At 47.6% G+C, this 20,445-nt stretch overlaps 2 protein-coding genes, 1 long non-coding RNA gene and 1 pseudogene across 4 annotated transcripts in view; 2 read left to right on the top strand and 2 right to left on the bottom strand.

The window, feature by feature from the left end:
- The first annotated feature begins 3,056 nt into the window (after positions 1-3,056).
- LOC101079405 (interferon-inducible GTPase 5-like) overlaps positions 3,057-20,445 on the top strand; it is a 29,583-nt gene continuing 12,194 nt past the window's right edge. The window contains exons 1-3 of one of the 2 annotated variants that reach the window (XM_011617338.2): positions 3,057-3,155; positions 3,554-4,106; positions 4,188-5,846. In XM_011617338.2, coding sequence (XP_011615640.2) covers positions 3,560-4,106; positions 4,188-4,828 — 1,188 coding nt within the window. In that variant the 5' untranslated portion in view covers positions 3,057-3,155; positions 3,554-3,559 and the 3' untranslated portion in view covers positions 4,829-5,846. Of the gene's footprint in view, positions 3,156-3,553; positions 4,107-4,187; positions 5,847-20,445 lie in introns of those variants that run through there. The other variant, XM_029832584.1, reaches the window with a different exon arrangement.
- LOC115248816 (uncharacterized) lies at positions 3,290-5,348 on the bottom strand. Its single transcript, XR_003887558.1, has 3 exons — positions 5,222-5,348; positions 4,131-4,342; positions 3,290-4,027 (listed from the first exon to the last, which is right to left on the bottom strand). It is a non-coding gene; the product is annotated as an uncharacterized lncRNA (long non-coding RNA).
- LOC115247458 (T-cell-specific guanine nucleotide triphosphate-binding protein 1-like) lies at positions 9,096-10,065 on the bottom strand. Its single transcript, XM_029828963.1, is given in 2 exon segments — positions 9,096-9,846; positions 9,848-10,065. Coding segments are annotated over 2 exon segments (954 nt in total). The 5' UTR covers positions 10,051-10,065.
- Positions 10,640-13,011, top strand: LOC101070332 (interferon-inducible GTPase 5-like; annotated as a pseudogene).

Consider the following 20,445-nt stretch of genomic DNA (forward strand, 5'->3'; position numbering starts at 1 on the left):
ATTACATCTTGCCCACAGTAAAAGGTCGGTGCAGTCTAATCCTTAACACCGCTGATTGCAAAATATTAAGAATTCTCGTTGGCTTGGCCATCGATCAGAAACTGCAGTGGGACCCCACTAACACCTACAAAAAGGAGATAATTGAATGCCTTCAACAACTGGGTAAAGACCAAGCCATCGAGAGAAAACGTTATTGCAGACTCTGCCCTGCTAAAGACTCTCCATGTATCTGTGGCCTTCCCAAGATCCAGAAGAAAGGCACCTCCGTCAGACCAATCATCAGCAGAAGTAACTGCATTACTGACATGACAGAACCCAACAATTCCCGGTCCACAGTTGACCCTCTGTCTGACCACCACCTACCTCCAATCCAAAGAAGGCATCTACAGTCAGAATCATACTGTAGCTGTGCCCTGAGCTAACCGCTGTCTCCTATAGTGGCCAACTTCATGGAAACCAAGGTGTTGACCTTGTTCTCTGGAACTTCCCCAGCGTTGGTTTAGGTATGTAGCACATGACACATGGGTAAATTCACGACAAAAGAAGTGGAAGCCTTTACTGACCACATCAGCACAGTGGATCATAACATCAAGTTCACTCATGAAGATTTCAGGGTCAACCTTTCTCCTAGCTGGACTGTGCAGTACACATTGAAGCTGACAGAGCTGAGCATCCACAACCCTGAGCATCCACACGGCATCTTCCTTTTGGCTCCCATCATCCTCTTCAAGACAAAGTGGGTGTTATACAAACCCTGAACCGCCGGGCGCAATTGGACAATGGAACCACTACAGACCAGAGAGAGATGAAACAGAGATGCAATGTCACAGCTTTTTCATAGCAGAAGGTACATCAGGAAAAAAACTCAGAAGGGTTTTGAACAGTATCCCTGTTCATTTTAAACCCGGTAAGCCACTCAGACAGAGACGGTTCCACGCGAAGGACAAAACCCCAGACACATACAGGGTGATGTGGTTTATGCTGTCTGGTGCAGGGAACACTGCCCAGATCTGCTCAGAGACATGGGCCAACAAAGGAGAGCCAACTCCTCAGGACAGGATTCAGCTGTCCATCTATATCTAAAAGATCAGAGACACCCATTTACAGACAGCAATGTTCATGTTTTGGCCAGAGAGGAATGGTGGTTTGAAAGAAGAGAAAAAGAAGCCATCTTTGTCAAACTGGAAGAACTTTCACTGAACAGACGACGACTAATGACACCCGTTGCTGCCTCCAATGATGTCCCTAGATCCCTTCCTAGCAGGTTTCACAATCGTTGACACCCAGCATCACATGAGGACTAGGATGAGCCACTCTTTAATCATGCAAATGACCACCAATGACAGCACTCAGTAAAGCAGCCCAGGATTGAACTACCACTTACTTTAGAATTGAAGAAGCTCTTGGCTTAGAGATGAAAAGTCTTTGAAAAAATACAGGAAATGAAGGTGACTTTTCTGAAACTGAGAATTCACTAAAGGAGGTCAACAATCTCCTGGATGAAACCTACGTATAACAATAAAGGATTATTTTAGTGACACTGACAAATTCATAAGCTCAGTTATTATTCTTAAAAGGGTTCTGGGTTTTGATTTGTTGGATGACAAAAAAAGTTCCAGGTAATAAAGAACCACAACACACTTAATAAAATTCCATGTAATCCAAAATATAGGTGATCATGCAGCACCTGGCACAAACTCTAGCGCAGGTGTGGCCCTTCTCCTGTCGGTCTCTCCCTTTAGTGGTTCAACATTGTGAGGTGGAGGAGGGACACTTCGTCGCTACCCTTCAGAGACTTGCTCTTCAATCTCATGCACTTTGACGAAGCTCCTGAAGATGCCCTGCACAGACTCACTCTGAATGTTCTTCATCACGTCTCATTAGTTGGTGTCCAGGAGTGCAGGTTATTGGGTGGGTTCATCACGCTCCTTCCCCAGGAGCAGCTGGAGGTCCCTGGACAACTACGGCTTAACGTTTGATTTCCCTCTGAATGATGGCCCCTCTCTCTCTTTCCTGAAATAATTTCTGAATACTGCATGATGATACCTTAGTTCTTGCTTCGTATGCAAATATTTCTGTTGACCAAAAAATGATTAGGATCAATTTATTGCTTCCTGGAGGTGTGGGTGGGGTGGTTAATCTGCACAATAGGCCATCAGTCTTTGACCTGTGATTTTGAAATGGAAATAATTTGTTTTTTAATGCATTTGAATTTGTTTTAGTGCAAATTAGATATGAATAATTAAAAGGTTGAAAGGTATACAGTGAAAAGAGAATAATTGAACCATCCAAAGTGAATAATTGTACCATCCAATTTTAGTTTTTATTTCCAGTAGAGGGAAGAATTTCCAAACTTTAAGTTTCTCTGTTCTCAGAAAGTGAAAGGAAAAGTGGGCCATTTTTACACCAAATTACTGGTGTACCACTGGTAGATCTTACTATCATCAGTTCACCATTAACTTTAGACAACATAAATACTGATTTAGTCTTAAATCTAATGAGCCAATCATCAGCTATATCCAGTCTAACTGAAACAATGGAAAGCTATAGTTTCATCCCATTATTCGGAATCCCGGTAGCAAGAAATCTTTCTTATGAAATCAATGAAAGAGCTCTCCACAATTTCCTAGACATGCTTACTGAAGATGCTCAGGATGTGTATAACAGGGTTATTAATCACATTAATTCCCAAGTATGGTTTTGTTGTTTAATGTGGTAATATTACCAGACTGACGTACAAAATCCATTTGCTAAAATACAATACACCTGCCAAAGCTGTTGTTATTCTACGATTGTGTTCATTTTGCATTGTAAAAGAGATACAGTTTGAGTGCTAAATATCATCAAGTTTATTTGTATGAAAACTCAAACCATAATCTGTAGAGTTATAAAATTCTCTGTTGAACATGTGATTAAAAATCAAACAAAGATGCAGCATGATGGAAGCTGAAGCCCCCAGCAGTTGAAGTTCTTTTTTGACCTTCCAGCAGGTGGAGGAAAAGCCTCCGCCTTTATGGTTCCTGGAAATCAGGTGTTAAGAGGCAACAGGTCATTGGTCAGGCTCGAAAGTGGGCCGGGTTGTGGTGCGGCTTCTTCTCTGAAGCCAGAGAGGATCGTCAGTCACTGGGAGATTGCTTCTGCCAACACTTCTTTGGGTGAGTGTGAGCAGCTAACGTCTGCTTCTGATCTTATACTAATGTTTATCACCATTAGCAACAGGTCCACAGACACAGACGATCTTTACTCTCAGGACACAAAAAGTTTTTTTGGATTTTTTTTTTAGAGTGCATACATTCAAACTAGTTTCCATAAACTTTTGACAGTCGGCAAGTCCACAACTTGTGCGCTCAGCGTATTATTGCAATAGTCTTAATGGTGCTAGTGACAGCTCGGTCATCCGTGTGTGCATATGTACATGGTTAAGCTCATGTGATTATTTAGAGGCATGGACAATGTGTGTGTCTGCTATATAACTGTTGGATTATCTGTTGGGATGATTTCACGTTTGTCTGACTTTTACATTGTAACTGTCGGCTTTGCTTTGTGTGTACAGGTCATCATGGCTGATTTCCTTGACACTACAGAAATCAAAGAAGCTCTGCAAAATAACAATCAAGCTTTAGCTGTTGATAAAATCAAAAAGCTTCTGGAGAAGAGAGCAAACACTCCTCTTAATATCGGCATTACAGGAGAGTCTGGCTCTGGAAAATCCTCCTTTGTCAATGCCTTTAGAGGCGTGGACCACCAGGGCGATCAAGCTGCTCCTACAGGTGTTGTAGAAACCACCACAGAAGTTAGAGCATACCCTCATCCAAGCTATCCCAATGTTACCCTCTGGGATCTTCCTGGTATTGGTACCACCAGGTTTCCAGCTGATCAGTACCTGAAGCATGTTGGGTTTGAAAGGTTTGATTTCTTCATCATTATCTCAGCTACTCGCTTTAGAGAAAATGATGTGAAGCTTGCAAAAGAGATCCAGAAGATGGGGAAAAAGTTCTACTTCGTGCGCTCCAAGGTTGACAACGATCTGCAGAATGCACAAAGGAGTCAGAGAAACTTTGATGCAGAACAGACTCTCGCACTTATTCGTGAAAACTGCAAAGAAGGTACAAAAGTCCTGAATCCTGTACATATGTGTGTCTTTATGTAGAGTGGCAATGATGATGATGTCATTTCCTGGGACACAGGTCTTCTGAAGGAAGGTGTGCAGGCTCCTCAGGTCTTCCTGCTGTCCAACTTTGAGCTTCAGCGCCATGACTTCCATCGCCTCCATGCGACCCTGGAGAGAGAACTTCCAGAACACAAGCGGGATGCTCTTCTGTTTGCCATGCCCAACATGAGCCTGGAGATCATCGAGAAGAAGAAAGAGGCATTTAAGTCAAAAATCCCTCATTATGCTTTTGTGTCTGCTGCGTGTGCAGCGGTACCACTTCCTGGGCTTTCTGTTGCTGTTGATGGTGCTCTGATAGTTGGGGCTGTACAGCAGTACAAAACTGGTTTTGGGCTGGACCGACCTTCACTGCAGCGGCTTGCTGACAGCACAGGTGTACCACTGGAAGATCTGACCTCGGTTGTCCATTCACCACTCAGTTTAAACACCATTAATGAGAAATTTATCTTAAAAGTTCTACTTCAGTCAGCAGCTGTTGTTGGCTTAATGGTAGCAGAGGAAGGCTTGAAATTTATTCCATTATTTGGAAACTTGGTAGCAGCGACTCTCTCTTATAAAGTCACTGAAAAAGCTCTACTGGATTTCCTCCACATGCTGGCTGAAGATGCTCAGAACGTGTTTAAAAGGGCCCTCCGTGGCATGAACTCCTCAGTGTGAAGCATTTTTCATCTATCAGCTGCAGCATAGAACCTGAATGAGTCACCAGCTTATTGTAGGGCCAACATGGGAACCATTTTTCTTAGACTCATGCCTAAAAGCATTTTGTCTTGTGAAAGATATTGAAATGACCCTAACCCTAACCCTTAACATTATATTCAAGATACCAGTAGTACAGTGTTTTTACTTTGTTTTATGCATATTTAGTGTTTTATGCATGTGAAATTTCACACATGAAATTTTTGCATGCATAAATGTACCTATAGGACGATTTTATGGCATATTACAATCAACAACTTTTCCCACTTTACCAGATTTTTTTTTGCTCTGCCTTACTGCAATCCCTAGTTGTGTATTGTTGTACTATTCAAATGGAAAACCGAGCTGTCCCACCTTTCCACTCAAGAGGTTCCATGGCTGGGTTGAAGACGATGTCTGTCTTATCACCGGTTCTTTGTTTTTCCACCTTCCAAACCAATCCCAAACACCTTTGTGACGGCCCGCCCATGTGTCTTGTTTTGTTTACCCAGAGACTGGGTGGGTCGTCAGGGAGACTGGTTTCACCTGCGAGCTGGGAGGAGCGAGAGGGCATAAAAGGGGCAGTTCTCCTTAGTCTCTCTCTCTCTGGCTGGGCTGCTGCCACCATACCTCGTGGCCGTCTCATCATTTTAGTTTGGGTTTGAATCCTTTTTTCAGCACTCTTTGGGTTTCTTAATAAACATATCCAGATAATTTGATCTTTCTGTGTGCTGATTCCCTCCTTTTGTTTCAACTTTGAGCCAAGTTGTAACAACCTTCCATGCAAACACCAGCCTTGAGCCAGGCTAAACAGGTCCCAGAACTAAGAACCGATGACATGGTGGGTTGCATGGGTGTGGATACAGACCAAAAACACAAGCAGTTAAAGCTATGAATCGTCATTTGTAAAATCTATGTTTTTCTACAGTATGTTAATAGAAAAGGACTGATTGATGGAACTGAAATGCAGAGATCAACTGTACAACATTAAAGTCTTCATGAGAAAAGAAAGGAGGATGGATTTTATTGTAACGTATTCCTCAGACAAGGCAAAGATCGTGTGTTAGGTCTACGTTTTTTCCTGGACCCGAAAGCAGGCAAAAAGGCAGTGGGAATAAAGTCCAAACACAAAGTATTTATTAAAAGATCAATTTGACGGTCCTCCGGGACCGCAGGGGGAGGACATGCGTGTTCTCCACTCCTGCATGGAGACCTCGAACGAGCAGTGAGAAGCGTTTCAACGACTTTCAAAATACCAATGATGAGGAAACAGGCGTCAGCTTTACCATGCAAAACACGATAATTCTCCGACGCTGGTAGACAGGCGCTCCGTCCTTAAATAGGTGGCCTGATGGAGATTGCTGACAGGAGCGCCTGCCTGCAGTGCCAGCTGAAGCAAACTACCAGCTCCTCCACGCCCCCTGCAGGAAGAAACAAGCAGGACCACAGCAACACACAACAACGGAACCTTGGACTCCAAAAACGTGGAATAGTAAAATCAGCATCATTTTGGGCAAAAGTAGGTGGGGAAACTATATACTCACCAAATGTTTAACGTTCATCTCCAATAGTGTACCACAGGAGTTGATGTTTAGTTGTAAGTACAATGTGGTGATCGTGTTCACAAAGTGCAAGTTTCTGTTGTATTATAGAAAGAGTTGTTTTGTTGCTGCTTCCCGTTGAGCCTTTGGGAATTGTAAGAATTCCCTTTAGCATTTGAGTACCAGGTATTTGAATGCAACCAAGTGAAGCTTTTTCCTGCTGGTTTAAGTGCTTCCTTGCTGCTGTTCCACCAGTTCTGTGATATGTAGAATTTGTGCCTGGCTGTTTATGTGAGCTCACATGAAAAAGCTTCATGTGAGCTCACATGAACAGTCAGGCACAAGTGAGGGAAAGCATCTGAGAGAGCCACGGTGTGAAATGTAAAGTTGCATATATTGCTGTGACAAGTACTACAGCCTGAATTAACCACATCTACATTTCAGATACCACACAATGAAATTTTGGATAAACCTGTATTACTTGATCAGATAAATTAAGGGATGGTGTCATGCATAACCTTTCAGCATTACAGGATACTGACCATTTTAGCCTTCTCCATCCATAATGAGAATCCCTAGGCCTCATCAACACAGACACAAGAAGGCAGAGTCAAATACCACAATGCTTTTATGACTGTAAGCATGAGTACATTCATTATAATAACTGATTGCCCAAAATATGCTATGGATAAAGTTTACATTTCACGTTTCATGATCTGGTTCATCTGATGGTGACACTCTCACGACACATGAACTATAAAAACATGACAGCAACACAAATGGAACATTTTGGAGAACAACTTTAGTGAGTGACTCACGAGTTTGATATGAAGATTTGATTCAACCTGACAGAAACATGAGAAACTTTCATGAGTGGAAGAAAGAAGGAAAGCTGAATATTTTCCGACTTTTTATTAAAGGAATAAAAAATGCATCTTTTTGCAAAATCACAAATTTAGCCTTGGTTGTCTCCATGGAGACCAAAGACATTGTGATCTAACACATATTGAAAATTCATAATATTAAAAATATGATTAATTGTTTCATACAGGACATTGTATGCTATTCACTGTTTAACATGATTCCCCAGTGAGTCCTGATTATTGATTTGATTATTTGAAAGCCAAAACGGGACTTTTACTTAACTGTCTCTCACACTGAGGAGTTCATGCAACAGAGGGCCCTTTTAAACACGTTCTGAGCATCTTCAGCCAGCATGTGGAGGACATCTAGCAGAGCTTTTTCAGTGACTTTATAAGAGAGAGTCGATGCTACCAAGGTTCCAAATAATGGAATAAATTTCAAGCCTTCCTCTGCTACCATTAAGCCAGCAACAGCTGCTGACTGAAGTAGAAGTTTTAAGATAAATGTCTTATCAATGGTGTTTAAACTGAGTGGTGAGCGGACAACCGAGGTCAGATCTTCCAGCGGTACACCTGTGTTGTCAGCAAGCCGCTGCAGTGAAGGTCCGTCCAGGGCAAAACCAGTTTTGTACTGCTGTACAACACCAACTATAAGAGCACCATCAACAGCAACAGAAAGCCCAGGAAGTGGTACCGCTGCACACGCAGCAGACACAAAAGCATAGTGAGGGATTTTTGACTTAAATGCCTCTTTCTTCTTCTCGATGATCTCCAGGCTCATGTTGGGCATGGTGATAAACATTAGTATAAGATCAGAAGCAGACGTTAGCTGCTCACACTCACCCAAAGAACTGTTGACAGAAGCAATCTCACAGTGACTGATGATCCTCTCTGGCTTCAGAGAAGAAGCCGCACCACAACCCGGCCCACTTTTGAGCCTAACCAAGGACCTGTTGCCTCTTGAGCATTTTTCACAAACCACCTGATTTCCAGGAATCATAAAGCCGGAGGCTTTTCCTCCCCCTGCTGGAATGTCAAAAAAGAACTTCAACTGCTGCGGGGCTTCAGTTTCCATCATGCTGCATCTTTTTTGATTTTTAATCAAATAAAGGATTTAGCTCGTCAACAGTGTTCAACAGACAATTTTATAACTCTATCTACAGATTATGGTTTTATTTTTCATACAAATAAACACGATGATATTTGGCATTCACATAGACACTTGGCCTAAACATTGTCCCCTTTCACTTTCACTTGTTCGCTCTGAATAGAGACATTGAAAGTGTAAAGCGTTCTTGTAATCAGCTGTTTTTTTCCTCTGGGTTTGGACAGAAAGACAGAAAGAGAAACTGTAAAACTGTATCTCTTTTACAATGCAAAATGAACACAATCGTAGAATAACAACAGCTTTGGCAGATGTATTGTATTGTATTTTAGCAAATGGATTTTGTACGTCAGTCTTGTAATATTACCACATTAAACAACAAAACCATACTTAGGAATTAATGTGATTAATAACCCTGTTATACACATCCTGAGCATCCTCAGTAAGCATGTCTAGGAAATTGTGGAGAGCTCTTTCAGTGATTTCATAAGAAAGTTTTCTTGCTACCGGGATTCCGAATAATGGAATGAAACTATAGCTTTCCCTTCTTTCAGTTAGACTGGAGATAGCTGATGATTGGCTCATTAGATTTAATACTAAATCAGTATTTATGTTGTCTAAAGTTAACAGTGAACTGATGATAGTAAGATCTACCAGTGGTACACCAGTAATGGCAACGAGTCGCTGCAGTGAAGGTCGGTCCAGCCCAAAACCAGTTTTGTACTGCTGTACAACACCAGCTATGAGATCAGCATCAACAGCAGCAGAAAGCCCAGGAAGTGGTACCGCTGCACAAGCTGCAGACACAAAAGCACAGTGAGGGATTTCTTCTTCTCGATGATCTCCAGGCTCATGTTGGCCAAAGAAACCAGCAGAGCATCCCGCTTGTGTTCTGGAAGTTCTCTCTCCAGGGTCGCATGGAGGCGATGGAAGTCATGGCGCCGAAGCTCAAAGTTGGACAGCAGGAAGACCTGAGGAGCCTGCACACCTTCCGTTAGAAGACTTGTGTCCCAGGAAATGACATCATCATCATTGCTACTCCACATGAAGACACACATATGTACAGGATTCAGGACTTTTGTACCTTCTTCACAGTTTTCACGAATAAGTGCGAGAGTCTGATCTGCATCAAAGTTTCTCTGACTCCTTTGTGCATTCTGCAGATCGTTGTCAACCTTGGAGCGCACGAAGTAGAACTTTTTCCCCATCTTCTGGATCTCTTTTGCAAGCTTCACATCATTTTCTCTAAAGCGAGTAGCTGAGATAATGATGAAGAAATCAAACCTTTCAAACCCAACATGCTTCAGGTACTGATCAGCTGGAAACCTGGTGGTACCAATACCAGGAAGATCCCAGAGGGTAACATTGGGATAGCTTGGATGAGGGTATGCTCTAACTTCTGTGGTGGTTTCTACAACACCTATAGGAGCAGCTTGATCGTCCCTGTGGTCCACACCTCTAAAGGCATTGACAAAGGAGGATTTTCCAGAGCGACTCTCCTGTAATGCCGATATTAAGAGGAGTGTTTGCTGCCCTCTTCAGAAGCTTTTTGATTTTATCAACAGCTAAGGCTTGATTGTTATTTTGCAGAGCTTCTTTGATTTCTGTAGTGTCAAGGGAATCAGCCATGATGACCTGTACACACAAAGCAAAGCCGACAGTTACAATGTAAAAGTCAGACAAACGTGAAATCATCCCAACAGATAATCCAACAGAGTTATATAGCAGACACACATATTGTCTATGCCTCTAAATAATCACATGAGCTTAACCATGTACATATGCACACACGGATGACATAGAGCTGTCACTAGCACCAGTAAGACTACTGCAATAATCCTGGTAGCAAGAAAACTTTCTCATGAAATCACTGAAAGAGCTCTCCACAATTTCCTAGCCGTGCTTAATAAGGATGCTCAGGATGTGTATAACAGGGTTATTAATCACAATAATTCCTAAGTTTGGTTTTGTTGTTTAATGTGGTAATATTAAAAGACTGACGTACAAAATCCATTTGCTAAAATACAATACAATACATCTGCCAAAGCTGTTGTTATTCTATGATTGTGTTCATTTTGCATTGTAAAACAGATACAGTTTTACAGTTTCTCTTTCTGTCTTTCTGTCTAAACCCAGAGGAAAAAAACCAGCTGATTACAAGTGAAAGTGAAAGTGGACAATGTTTAGGCCAGCAGGGGGAGGAAAAGCCTCCGGCTTTATGGTTCCTGGAAATAAGATGGTTTGCGAAAAATGCTCAAGAGGCAACAGGTCATTGGTCAGGCTCAAAAGTGGGCCGGGTTGTGGTGCGGCTTCTTCTCTGAAGCCAGAGAGGATCGTCAGTCACTGGGAGATTGCTTCTGCCAAAACTTCTTTAAGTGAGTGTGAGCAGCTAACATCTGCTTCTGCTTCTGATCTTATACTAATGTTTATCACCATTAGCAACAGGTCCACAGACACAAACAATCTTTACTCTCAGGACACAAAAACTTTTTGGGATTTTTTATTTAGAGTGCATACATTCAAACTAGTTTTCATAAACTTTTGACAGTCGGCAAGTCCACAACTTGTGCGCTCAGTGTATTATTGCAGTAGTCATACTGGTGCTAGTGACAGCTCTATGTCATCCGTGTGTGCATATGTACATGGTTAAGCTCATCTGAGTATTTAGAGGCATGGACAATGTGTGTGTCTGCTATATAACTGTTGGATTATCTGTTGGGATGATTTCACGTTTGTCTGACTTTTACATTGTAACTGTCAGCTTTGCTTTGTGTGTACAGGTCATCATGGCTGATTCCCTTGACACTACAGAAATCAAAGAAGCTCTGCAAAATAACAATCAAGCTTTAGCTGTTGATAAAATCAAAAAGCTTCTGGAGAGGGCAGCAAACACTCCTCTTAATATCGGCATTACAGGAGAGTCTGGCTCTGGAAAATCCTCCTTTGTCAATGCCTTTAGAGGTGTGGACCACCGGGACGATCAAGCTGCTCCTATAGGTGTTGTAGAAACCACCACAGAAGTTGGAGCATACCCTCATCCAAGCTATCCCAATGTTACTCTCTGGGATCTTCCTGGTATTGGTACCACCAGGTTGACAACGATCTGCAGAATGCACAAAGGAGTCAGAGAAACTTTGATGCAGAGCAGACTCTCGCACTTATTCGTGAAAACTGCAACGAAGGTACAAAAGTCCTGAATCCTGTACATATGTGTGTCTTCATGTGGATTGGCTATGATGATGATGTCATTTCCTGGGACACAGGTCTTCTGAAGGAAGGTGTGCAGGCTCCTCAGGTCTTCCTGCTGTCCAACTTTGAGCTTCAGCGCCATGACTTCCATCGCCTCCATGCGACCCTGGAGAGAGAACTTCCAGAACACAAGCGGGATGCTCTTCTGTCTGCCATGCCCAACATGAGCCTGGAGATCATCGAGAAGAAGAAAGAGGCCTTCAAGTCAAAAATCCCTCACTGTGCTTTTGTGTCTGCTGCGTGTGCAGTGGTACCAGTTCCTGGGCTTTCTGCTGCTGTTGATGCTGATCTCATAGCTGGTGTTGTACAGCAGTACAAAACTGGTTTTGCCCTGGACGGACCTTCACTGCAGCGGCTTGCTGACAGCACAGGTGTACCGCTGGAAGATCTGACCTCGGTTGTGCGCTCACCACTCAGTTTAAACACCATTGATAAGACATTTATCTTAAAACTTCTACTTCAGTCAGCAGCTGTTGCTGGCTTAATGGTAGCAGAGGAAGGCTTGAAATTTATTCCATTATTTGGAACCTTGGTAGCATCGACTCTCTCTTATAAAGTCACTGAAAAAGCTCTGCTAGATGTCCTCCACATGCTGGCTGAAGATGCTCAGAACGTGTTTAAAAGGGCCCTCTGTTGCATGAACTCCTCAGTGTGAGAGACAGTTAAGTAAAAGTCCCGTTTTGGCTTTCAAATAATCAAATCAATAATCAGGACTCACTGGGGAATCATGTTAAACAGTGAATAGCATATAATTTCCTGTATAAAACAATTAATCATGTTTTTAATATTATGAATTTTTCATTTTTCATCCATCAGCTGCAGAGTAGAACCTGAATGAGTCACCAGCTTATTGTAGGGCCAACATGGGAACCATTTTTCTTACACTCATGCCTAAAAGCATTTTGTCTTGTGAAAGACATTGAAATGAGTAAAATTGAACATTATATTCAAGATGCCAGTAGTACAGTGTTTTTACTTTGTTTTATGTATGTTTAGTGTTTTATGCATGTGGAATTTCACAGATGAAATTTTTGCATGCCTAAATGTACCTATAGGACGATTTCATGGCATACTACAATCAACAACTTTTCCCACTTTAACCAAAAACCGAGCTGTCCCACCTTTCCACTCAAGAGGTTCCATGGCTGGGTTGAAGAAGATGCCTGTCTTAGCACCGGTTCTTTGTTTTTCCGCCTTCCAAACCAATTCCAAACACCTTCCATGAAAACACTAACCTTGAGCTGGGCTAAACAGGCCCCAGAACTAAGAACCGATGACATGGTGGGTTGCATGGGTGGGGATACAGACCAAAAACACAAGCAGTTAAAGCTATGAATCGTCATTTGTAAAATCTATGTTTTTCTAAGTCCATAGAAAAGGACTGATTGATGAAACTGAAATACAGAAGTCAACTGTACAACATTAAAGTCTTCATGAGAAAAGAAAGGAGGATGGATTTTATTGTAACGTATTCCTCAGACAAGGCAAAGATCGTGTGTTAGGTCTACGTTTTTTCCTGGACCCGAAAGCAGGCAAAAAGGCAGTGGGAATAAAGTCCAAACACAAAGTATTTATTAAAAGATCAATTTGGCGGTCCTCCAGGACCGCAGGGAAAGCACTCATCCAGCCTTCCGGGGTGCACTAGGAGCCAATGCGGGAATCAGGTCTTGCGTGTTCTCCACTCCAGCATGGAGACCTCGAACGAGCAGTGAGAAGCGTTTCAACGAGTTTCAAAATACCAATGATGAGGAAACAGGCGTTAGCTTTACCATGCAAAACACGATAATTCTCCGACGCTGGTAGACAGGTGCTCCGTAGGTGGCCTGATGGAGATTGCCGACAGGAGCGCCTGCCTGCAGCGCCAGCTGAAACAAACTACCAGCTCCTCCACACCCCCTGCAGGAAGAAACAAGCAGGACCACAGCAACACACGAAAACAGAACCTTGGACTCCAAAAATGTGGAATAGTAAAATCAGCATCATTTTGGGCAAAAGTAGGTGGGGAAACTATAGACTCACCAAATGTTTAACGTTCATCTCCAATAGTGTACCACAGGAGTTGATGTTTAGTTGTACCTTCTCCACCTTCTTCCTGTAGGCGAAGAACACCTACAGGAAGAAGGTGGAGAAGAAGCTGGCTGATAACAACATGCGGGACGTCTGGGAAGGTGTCAGGACCATCACTGGTCACAAAGCCAAGACCAGCACGGAAGGGGGAGGAGTGGAGAGGGCAAACGACCTGAACCAATTCTTCAACAGGTTCAGTCAGCCCACTCCACTCCAATCCTCTGCCCCCCACCTCAGCAGCCCAGCTCCCCTCCACCCCTCCCCCCCTCCCCAGCAGCCGAGCTCCCCTCTACCCCCCCTCCCTCCAACCAGCCACCCACCACAACTTCCCCCAACCCCACCTCCCCTCCTCCCTCCTCCACCTCCCCTCCCTCTGCTGACCTCCCTCCTCCCACCCTTCCACCTTCTACCACCCCCATCCCCCTGCTCTCACCATCTCCACATCCTCCCTGCATCCCCCTGCTCTCACCATCCCCACATCCTCCCTGCTTCACAGCTGACCAGGCGAGGGGAGAACTGAGGAAGCTCCGGCCCCGAAAAGCAGCTGGACCGGATAGAGTCTGTCCCCGGCTCCTCGAGACCTGCGCTGCTGAACTCGGGGAGCCGCTACAACGGGTCTTCAACCTCAGCCTGGAGCTGGGGAAAGTGCCCACCTTATGGAAGACGTCCTGCATCATTCCTGTCCCCAAGAAGAACAGACCGAGTGAGCTGAACGACTTCCGGCCGGTGGCACTCACCTCACATCTGATGAAGACTCTGGAGCGGCTCTTCCTCAACCTCCTCAGGCCCCAGGTGCAGCACGCTGAGGACTCCTTACAGTTCGCCTACCGGGACAAGGTCGGTGTAGAGGACGCCATCATCTACCTGCTGCACCGAGTCCACTCGCATCTGGACAAGGGGAGTGGCACAGCGAGAATCCTCTTTTTGGATTTCTCGAGTGCCTTCAACACGATCCAGCCCCTTGTCCTACAGGACAAGCTTCTACAGATGCGAGTGGACCCCTGCCTGGTTGCTTGGATCTCCAGCTACCTCACCGACAGGCCGCAGTTCGTCAGGATGAAGGACATCACGTCTGACACTGTGGTCAGCAGCATCGGTGCTCCACAGGGGACTGTGCTGTCCCCCATCCTCTTCACTCTGTACACCTCGGACTTCTGTTACAACTCCGAAATGTGTCATATTCAGAAGTTCGCTGATGACACAGCCATCGTTGGATGTATCAGAGACAACGAAGAGGAGGAGTACCGGTGCCTGGTGAGGGACTTTGTTGCCTGGTGCCACAACAACGGTCTGCAGCTCAACACCTCCAAAACCAAAGAACTGGTCATTGACTTTGGGAGGGACCGACCGAGACCTAGACCAGTTCAGATAGGAACGGAGGAGGTGGAGGGCGTGCAGACCTACAAATATCTTGGGCTGTGGCTGGACAACAGGCTGGAGTGGACAAGCAACACGAGGCAGCTGTACAAGAAGACCCAGAGCAGGATGTACTTCCTGAGGAGACTCAGATCTTTCAACATCTGCAGGAAACTCCTCTGGATGTTCTATCAGTCTGTGGTCGCCAGCGTCCTGTCCTACGCTGTGGTGTGCTGGGGGGGGAGTGCGACAAAAGCAGACCTCTCCAGGCTGGAGAAGCTGATCAGGCGGGCCAGCTCGGTGGTGGGGATGAAGCTGAAACCTCTGGCGACAGTGGCAGAGAGGAGAACTATTGACAAGCTGCGGAGCATCATGGACAATGACCGCCACCCTCTGCACACTGTCATCCACAGCCAGAGTAGCCTGATCAGCCAGAGGCTGTGCCTCCCCAAGTTCAGGACAAACAGACTGGGGAACTCATTCATCCCCCGAGCCATCAGGCTGTTCAACTCCTCACAGGGGGGGAGGAGGGCCAACAGGAGAACTGGAACATTTTTATAGTTTTATATTTATATTTATATTCATATTCTATTTTTAATTTATTCTATTTTAGTTCTTATTTTATTATATTTTTATTATCTTTAATAGGTTTAATGGGGTGAAATGGTGGTGGGAAATTTTGTAGATGCTTGTAGATCTTTGTAGATGCTAATTTCCCTGGTGGACACCCCCTAAAGGGATCAATAAAGTACTCTTGAATCTTGAATCTTGAATCTACAATGTGGTGATCGTGTTCACAAGTGCAAGTTTCTGTTGTATTATAGAAAGAGTTGTTTTGTTGCTGCTTCCCGTTGAGCCTTTGGGAATTGTAAGAATTTCCTTTAGCATTTGAGTACCAGGTATTTGAATGCAACCAAGTGAAGCTTTTTCCTGCTGGTTTAAGTGCTTCTGTTGTGACTCCTACTCTGGCCCCACCTCCTCCTGGGCAATCAGCTCAACCACCACCACCTGGGCCCTCTCCTTCAGCTGCACCCAATCCGCCCAAACGACTCTGCACCCATAAAAGGCCCCTATGCACTCAGGCCAGTGCTTGATCTTACTGATGTTTTTGGCAACACTTCCCGTCGACCCAGCATCTCTCCAGGCTCCCCAGCGACTCCCTGCGTCTCCCTGCGTCTTCCAGCGACTCCCTGCGACTCCCAGCGTCTCCCCCGGCTCCTCTGCAACCTTCCTAGCCCCTCTTCCTCTGACCTCTTCCTCTTCCCCTTCCTTGGATGGATTTCTCCTGGCCTCTGGACACTTGGACTCCCCCACGGACTCTCGCCCCTGGATCTCGAACTTGGTTCGTCTGCCGCATCACGCACCTATAGTTTGTCTCGGCCTCTCTCATTTAGTTTCTTCCCTCCTGTTTTTTTTTGCTTCATTAAACCGTCTGAGTTTACTTTTAATTCCCGTGTCTGTCTGCCTTCTTTGGGGTTCCGCCACACTTGACCGCCAGTCCTCTCGAGCTTAACAGAAAGATCAAGCCAAGATGAGTCAAGGTGGAACCCCGGGGCAGCCGGGCGGCCCTAGGACCCCCACGTTACCCTCCCCCCTCGAAAGAAGAGTGGAGGCCCACTCTGCCCAGCTCTCCTCCCTTCAGTCGGAGCTAACCAAGGCCTTCCCCACAATCCAAGGGGAGATTTCCGAGCTCCAGAGCTCCTCCCAGACCACCTCCAGTACCCTGTCCGCCCTCTCCAACCAGATGTCCGCCATGGCAACCGTTTTGGCTTCCATTCGGCAGAAGCTAGGCAGCGACCCCGGTGGGGCTGCTCCATCAGAACCATCTCTCCCGCTTTCTCCCCGAGCCGAGCCCAACCTTGCCAGCCCCCGTGTGTTCGGCGGGGATTTCGACCTGGGCAAGGGGTTCCTCCACCAATGTGAGCTGCTCTTCCGCCATCAGCCCTCCAGATTTGTTTCCGACGAGGCCAAGGTTGGATTTATAACCTCCCTCCTGGCCGACAAGGCATTGAGCTGGGCCATAGCTGCCGTCGACCTGGACCCCCGCCTCTCCTCAGACTACAGCGCCTTTCGACGGGAGTTCAAGGCTGTGTTCGAGCACCCCACCTACGGTGAAGACGCCGCGAGTCGTCTGCTCGCTCTCCAGCAGGGGTCACGGTCAGTTGCGGAGTACACCCTTGAGTTCCGCATCCTGGCTGCAGAGAGCCGCTGGGGCGAGACCGCGCTCCGTAGCGCCTATCGACGGGGCCTGAGTGAGGCAATCAAGGACCTGATTGTGAGGGACCGCCCCTCGTCACTCAACGAGCTGATCACCCTCTCGCTCCAGATGGATGAACGACTACGGGAGCGCCGCCAGGAGCGCGCCCAACGTGCGGGCGGTTCTACCCGCCAACTCTCCCACCGCACTTCCTCTGCCCCTGACTTCTCCCCTACCAGCACTGCCGCCCCGCCTCCTCACATCCCCTTGCAATCCCCAGCTCACTCCTCCCCCAGAGCCGGAGAGGAACCCATGCAGATCGGCCGGTCCCGTCTCTCACGGCAGGAGCGGGAGCAAAGACTCCGAGACCAGTTGTGCCTGTACTGCGGAAACAACGGCCACTTCATCCAAGCCTGCCCCGTCCGACCAAAAGGGCCTGCTCACCAGTAGGGGGAGTACTGGTGAGCCGAGCTGTGATTCCCCAACCCACCAAGCAACACAACCGCCTCTTCCCCGCAACCCTCTCCTGGGATAAGGAGTCTATTCCGGTGAGTGTTCTCATTGACTCTGGGGCTGATGAGTCCCTGATGGACTTTTCTCTCGCACGTCAAGCTGGCATTCCCCTGGTTCCTCTCGATCGCTCCCTGTCCCCCCAGGCGATCGATGGCCGCTCTCTGGGTAACATCACACATCGCACCATCCCACTCACCCTAACACTCTCGGGTAATCACATAGAGAGTACACGTTTCCTGGTTTTGCACGCCCCCACCGCTCCACTCGTGTTAGGAAGACCGTGGTTGGAAAGGCACGACCCCCACATCTCATGGGCTTCGGGTCGGATCCTGGGGTGGAGCGTGGCCTGTCACGCCAACTGCCTTCGCTCCGCCCCCTCTCCATCCAGTAATCCCCGGCCCGCGCTCACTCCCCCGGATCTCACTGGTGTTCCCCCTATCTACCATGATTTAGCCCCAGTGTTCAGTAAGGACAATGCTCTGTCCCTTCCCCCTCACCGGCCCTATGATTGCCCCATCGACCTCCTCCCCGGGGCTCCCTACCCCACGGGACGACTTTACAATCTCTCCATCCCAGAGAAGGAGGTGATGCGCAATTACATCACAGAATCCCTTGCCTCTGGTATCATAAGACCATCTTCATCCCCCTTAGCAGCAGGTTTCTTCTTTGTAGCCAAGAAGGATGGCGGCCTGAGGCCCTGCATCGACTTCCGCAAACTTAACAACATCACCGTTAAGAATAAGTACCCTCTTCCCCTTATGAGTTCCACGTTCGAGCCTCTCACTCATGCCCGGGTGTTCACCAAGTTAGACCTCCGCAACGCTTACCACTTGGTGCGGATCAGGAAAGGGGACGAATGGAAGACCGCCTTCAACACTCACCTCGGGCACTTCGAATACCTGGTCATGCCCTTCGGCCTCTCCAACGCCCCCGCCGTCTTCCAGGAGTTGGTCAACGATGTGCTCCGAGACATGATCAACGTCTTTGTGGTGGTCTACTTGGACGACATCTTGATCTTCTCCCGCACCATGGAGGAGCACCACCAGCATGTTCGCCTGGTCCTCCAACGGCTTTTGGAGAACCGACTCTTCATCAAAGCCGAGAAGTGCGTCTTCCACTCCGCCTCAGTGGGGTACCTCGGCTACATCGTGGAGGAGGGGCGGGTGCGCGCAGATCCGGCCAAGATCCAGGCGGTGGTGGAGTGGCCACGCCCCACCGACCGCACTCAGCTTCGCCGGTTCCTTGGGTTCGCCGGGTTCATCCGGCGGTTCATCAAAGGGTTCAGCCAAGTGGCTGCCCCTCTCTCCGCTCTCACCTCCACCTCGCGCCCTTTCACCTGGACACCGGAGGCTGAGACCGCCTTCTCGGCCCTCAAGGACAGGTTCACGACGGCTCTGGTGCTCGCCCATCCAGACCCCGCTCGGCAGTTCATCGTCGAGGTCGATGCTTCGGACGCGGGCATCGGGGCAGTCCTCTCCCAGCGGTCCGAGGCAGACCAGAAGATTCACCCATGTGCCTATTTTTCCCGCCGTTTTGATCCGGCTGAACGAAATTACGATGTGGGCAACAGGGAACTTCTGGCGGTCTATGGAGCCTTGGTGGAGTGGAGACACTGGCTGGAGGGAGCAAGACACCCGTTCCTTGTGTGGTCGGACCATAAGAACTTGACCTATGTGAGAACGGGCAAGAGACTCAATCCCAGACAGGGCCGCTGGGCTCTCTTCTTCAGTCGGTTTGACTTCACCCTCACTTTCCGTCCAGGTTCCAAGAATATCCGGGCTGATGCCCTCTCCCGCCAGTTTCCGGAGGAATTCCCCGGCGCCCCCAGGGACCCTGACACCATCGTTCCCCCGGCCCGGGTCATAGGGGTCATCTCCTGGCCGATCGAGACGGCCGTCGAGCAAGCCCAGAGAGACGAGCCAGATCCTGGGAACGGGCCTCAGGACCGAATGTTCGTGCCTTCCTCCGTCCGGCCGCAGGTGCTAGAGTGGGGCCACTCCAGTTGTTTCGCCTGCCATCCTGGCGTGCGTCGGACGGCGGAGTTTGTGCAGCGGCGCTTCTGGTGGCCCAACCTCCAAGAGGATGTTCGGGAGTTTGTGGGCGCCTGCACGGTCTGTGCCCGCAGCAAGGCCTCCCATCGCTCGCCAGCAGGCCTTCTGCACCCCCTTCCCGTCCCCAGTCGACCCTGGTCTCACATAGCCCTGGATTTTGTGACGGGCCTCCCCGTCTCGCAGGGGAACGACACCATCCTGACCATTGTGGACCGCTTCTCCAAGGGGGTCCACTTTGTCGCTCTCCCCAAACTCCCTTCTGCTGCAGAAACTGCTGAACTCCTGGTCTCCCACGTCGTACGTCTCCACGGGATCCCCCTTGACGTGGTCTCTGACCGTGGCCCCCAATTCACTTCTAGGGTGTGGCAGGCCTTCTGCAAGGGGATTGGGGCCACGGTCAGCCTGTCCTCTGGGTACCACCCCCAGTCCAACGGACAAGCCGAACGGGCCAACCAGGCTTTGGAGGCGGCCCTGCGCTGCGTGACCACCAGCAATCCTGCCTCCTGGTCCAAGTTCCTGCCGTGGGTGGAATACTCCCTCAACGCCATGGAGAGCTCTGCTACTGGTATGTCCCCCTTTCAATGTTTCCTGGGCTACCAACCCCCTCTGTTCCCCCAGCAGGAGCTGGAGATCGCAGTGCCGTCTACCAGGGCCCAT

Source organism: Takifugu rubripes, chromosome 2 (assembly GCF_901000725.2).
Source record: "Takifugu rubripes chromosome 2, fTakRub1.2, whole genome shotgun sequence".
Lineage (NCBI taxonomy): Eukaryota > Metazoa > Chordata > Actinopteri > Tetraodontiformes > Tetraodontidae > Takifugu > Takifugu rubripes.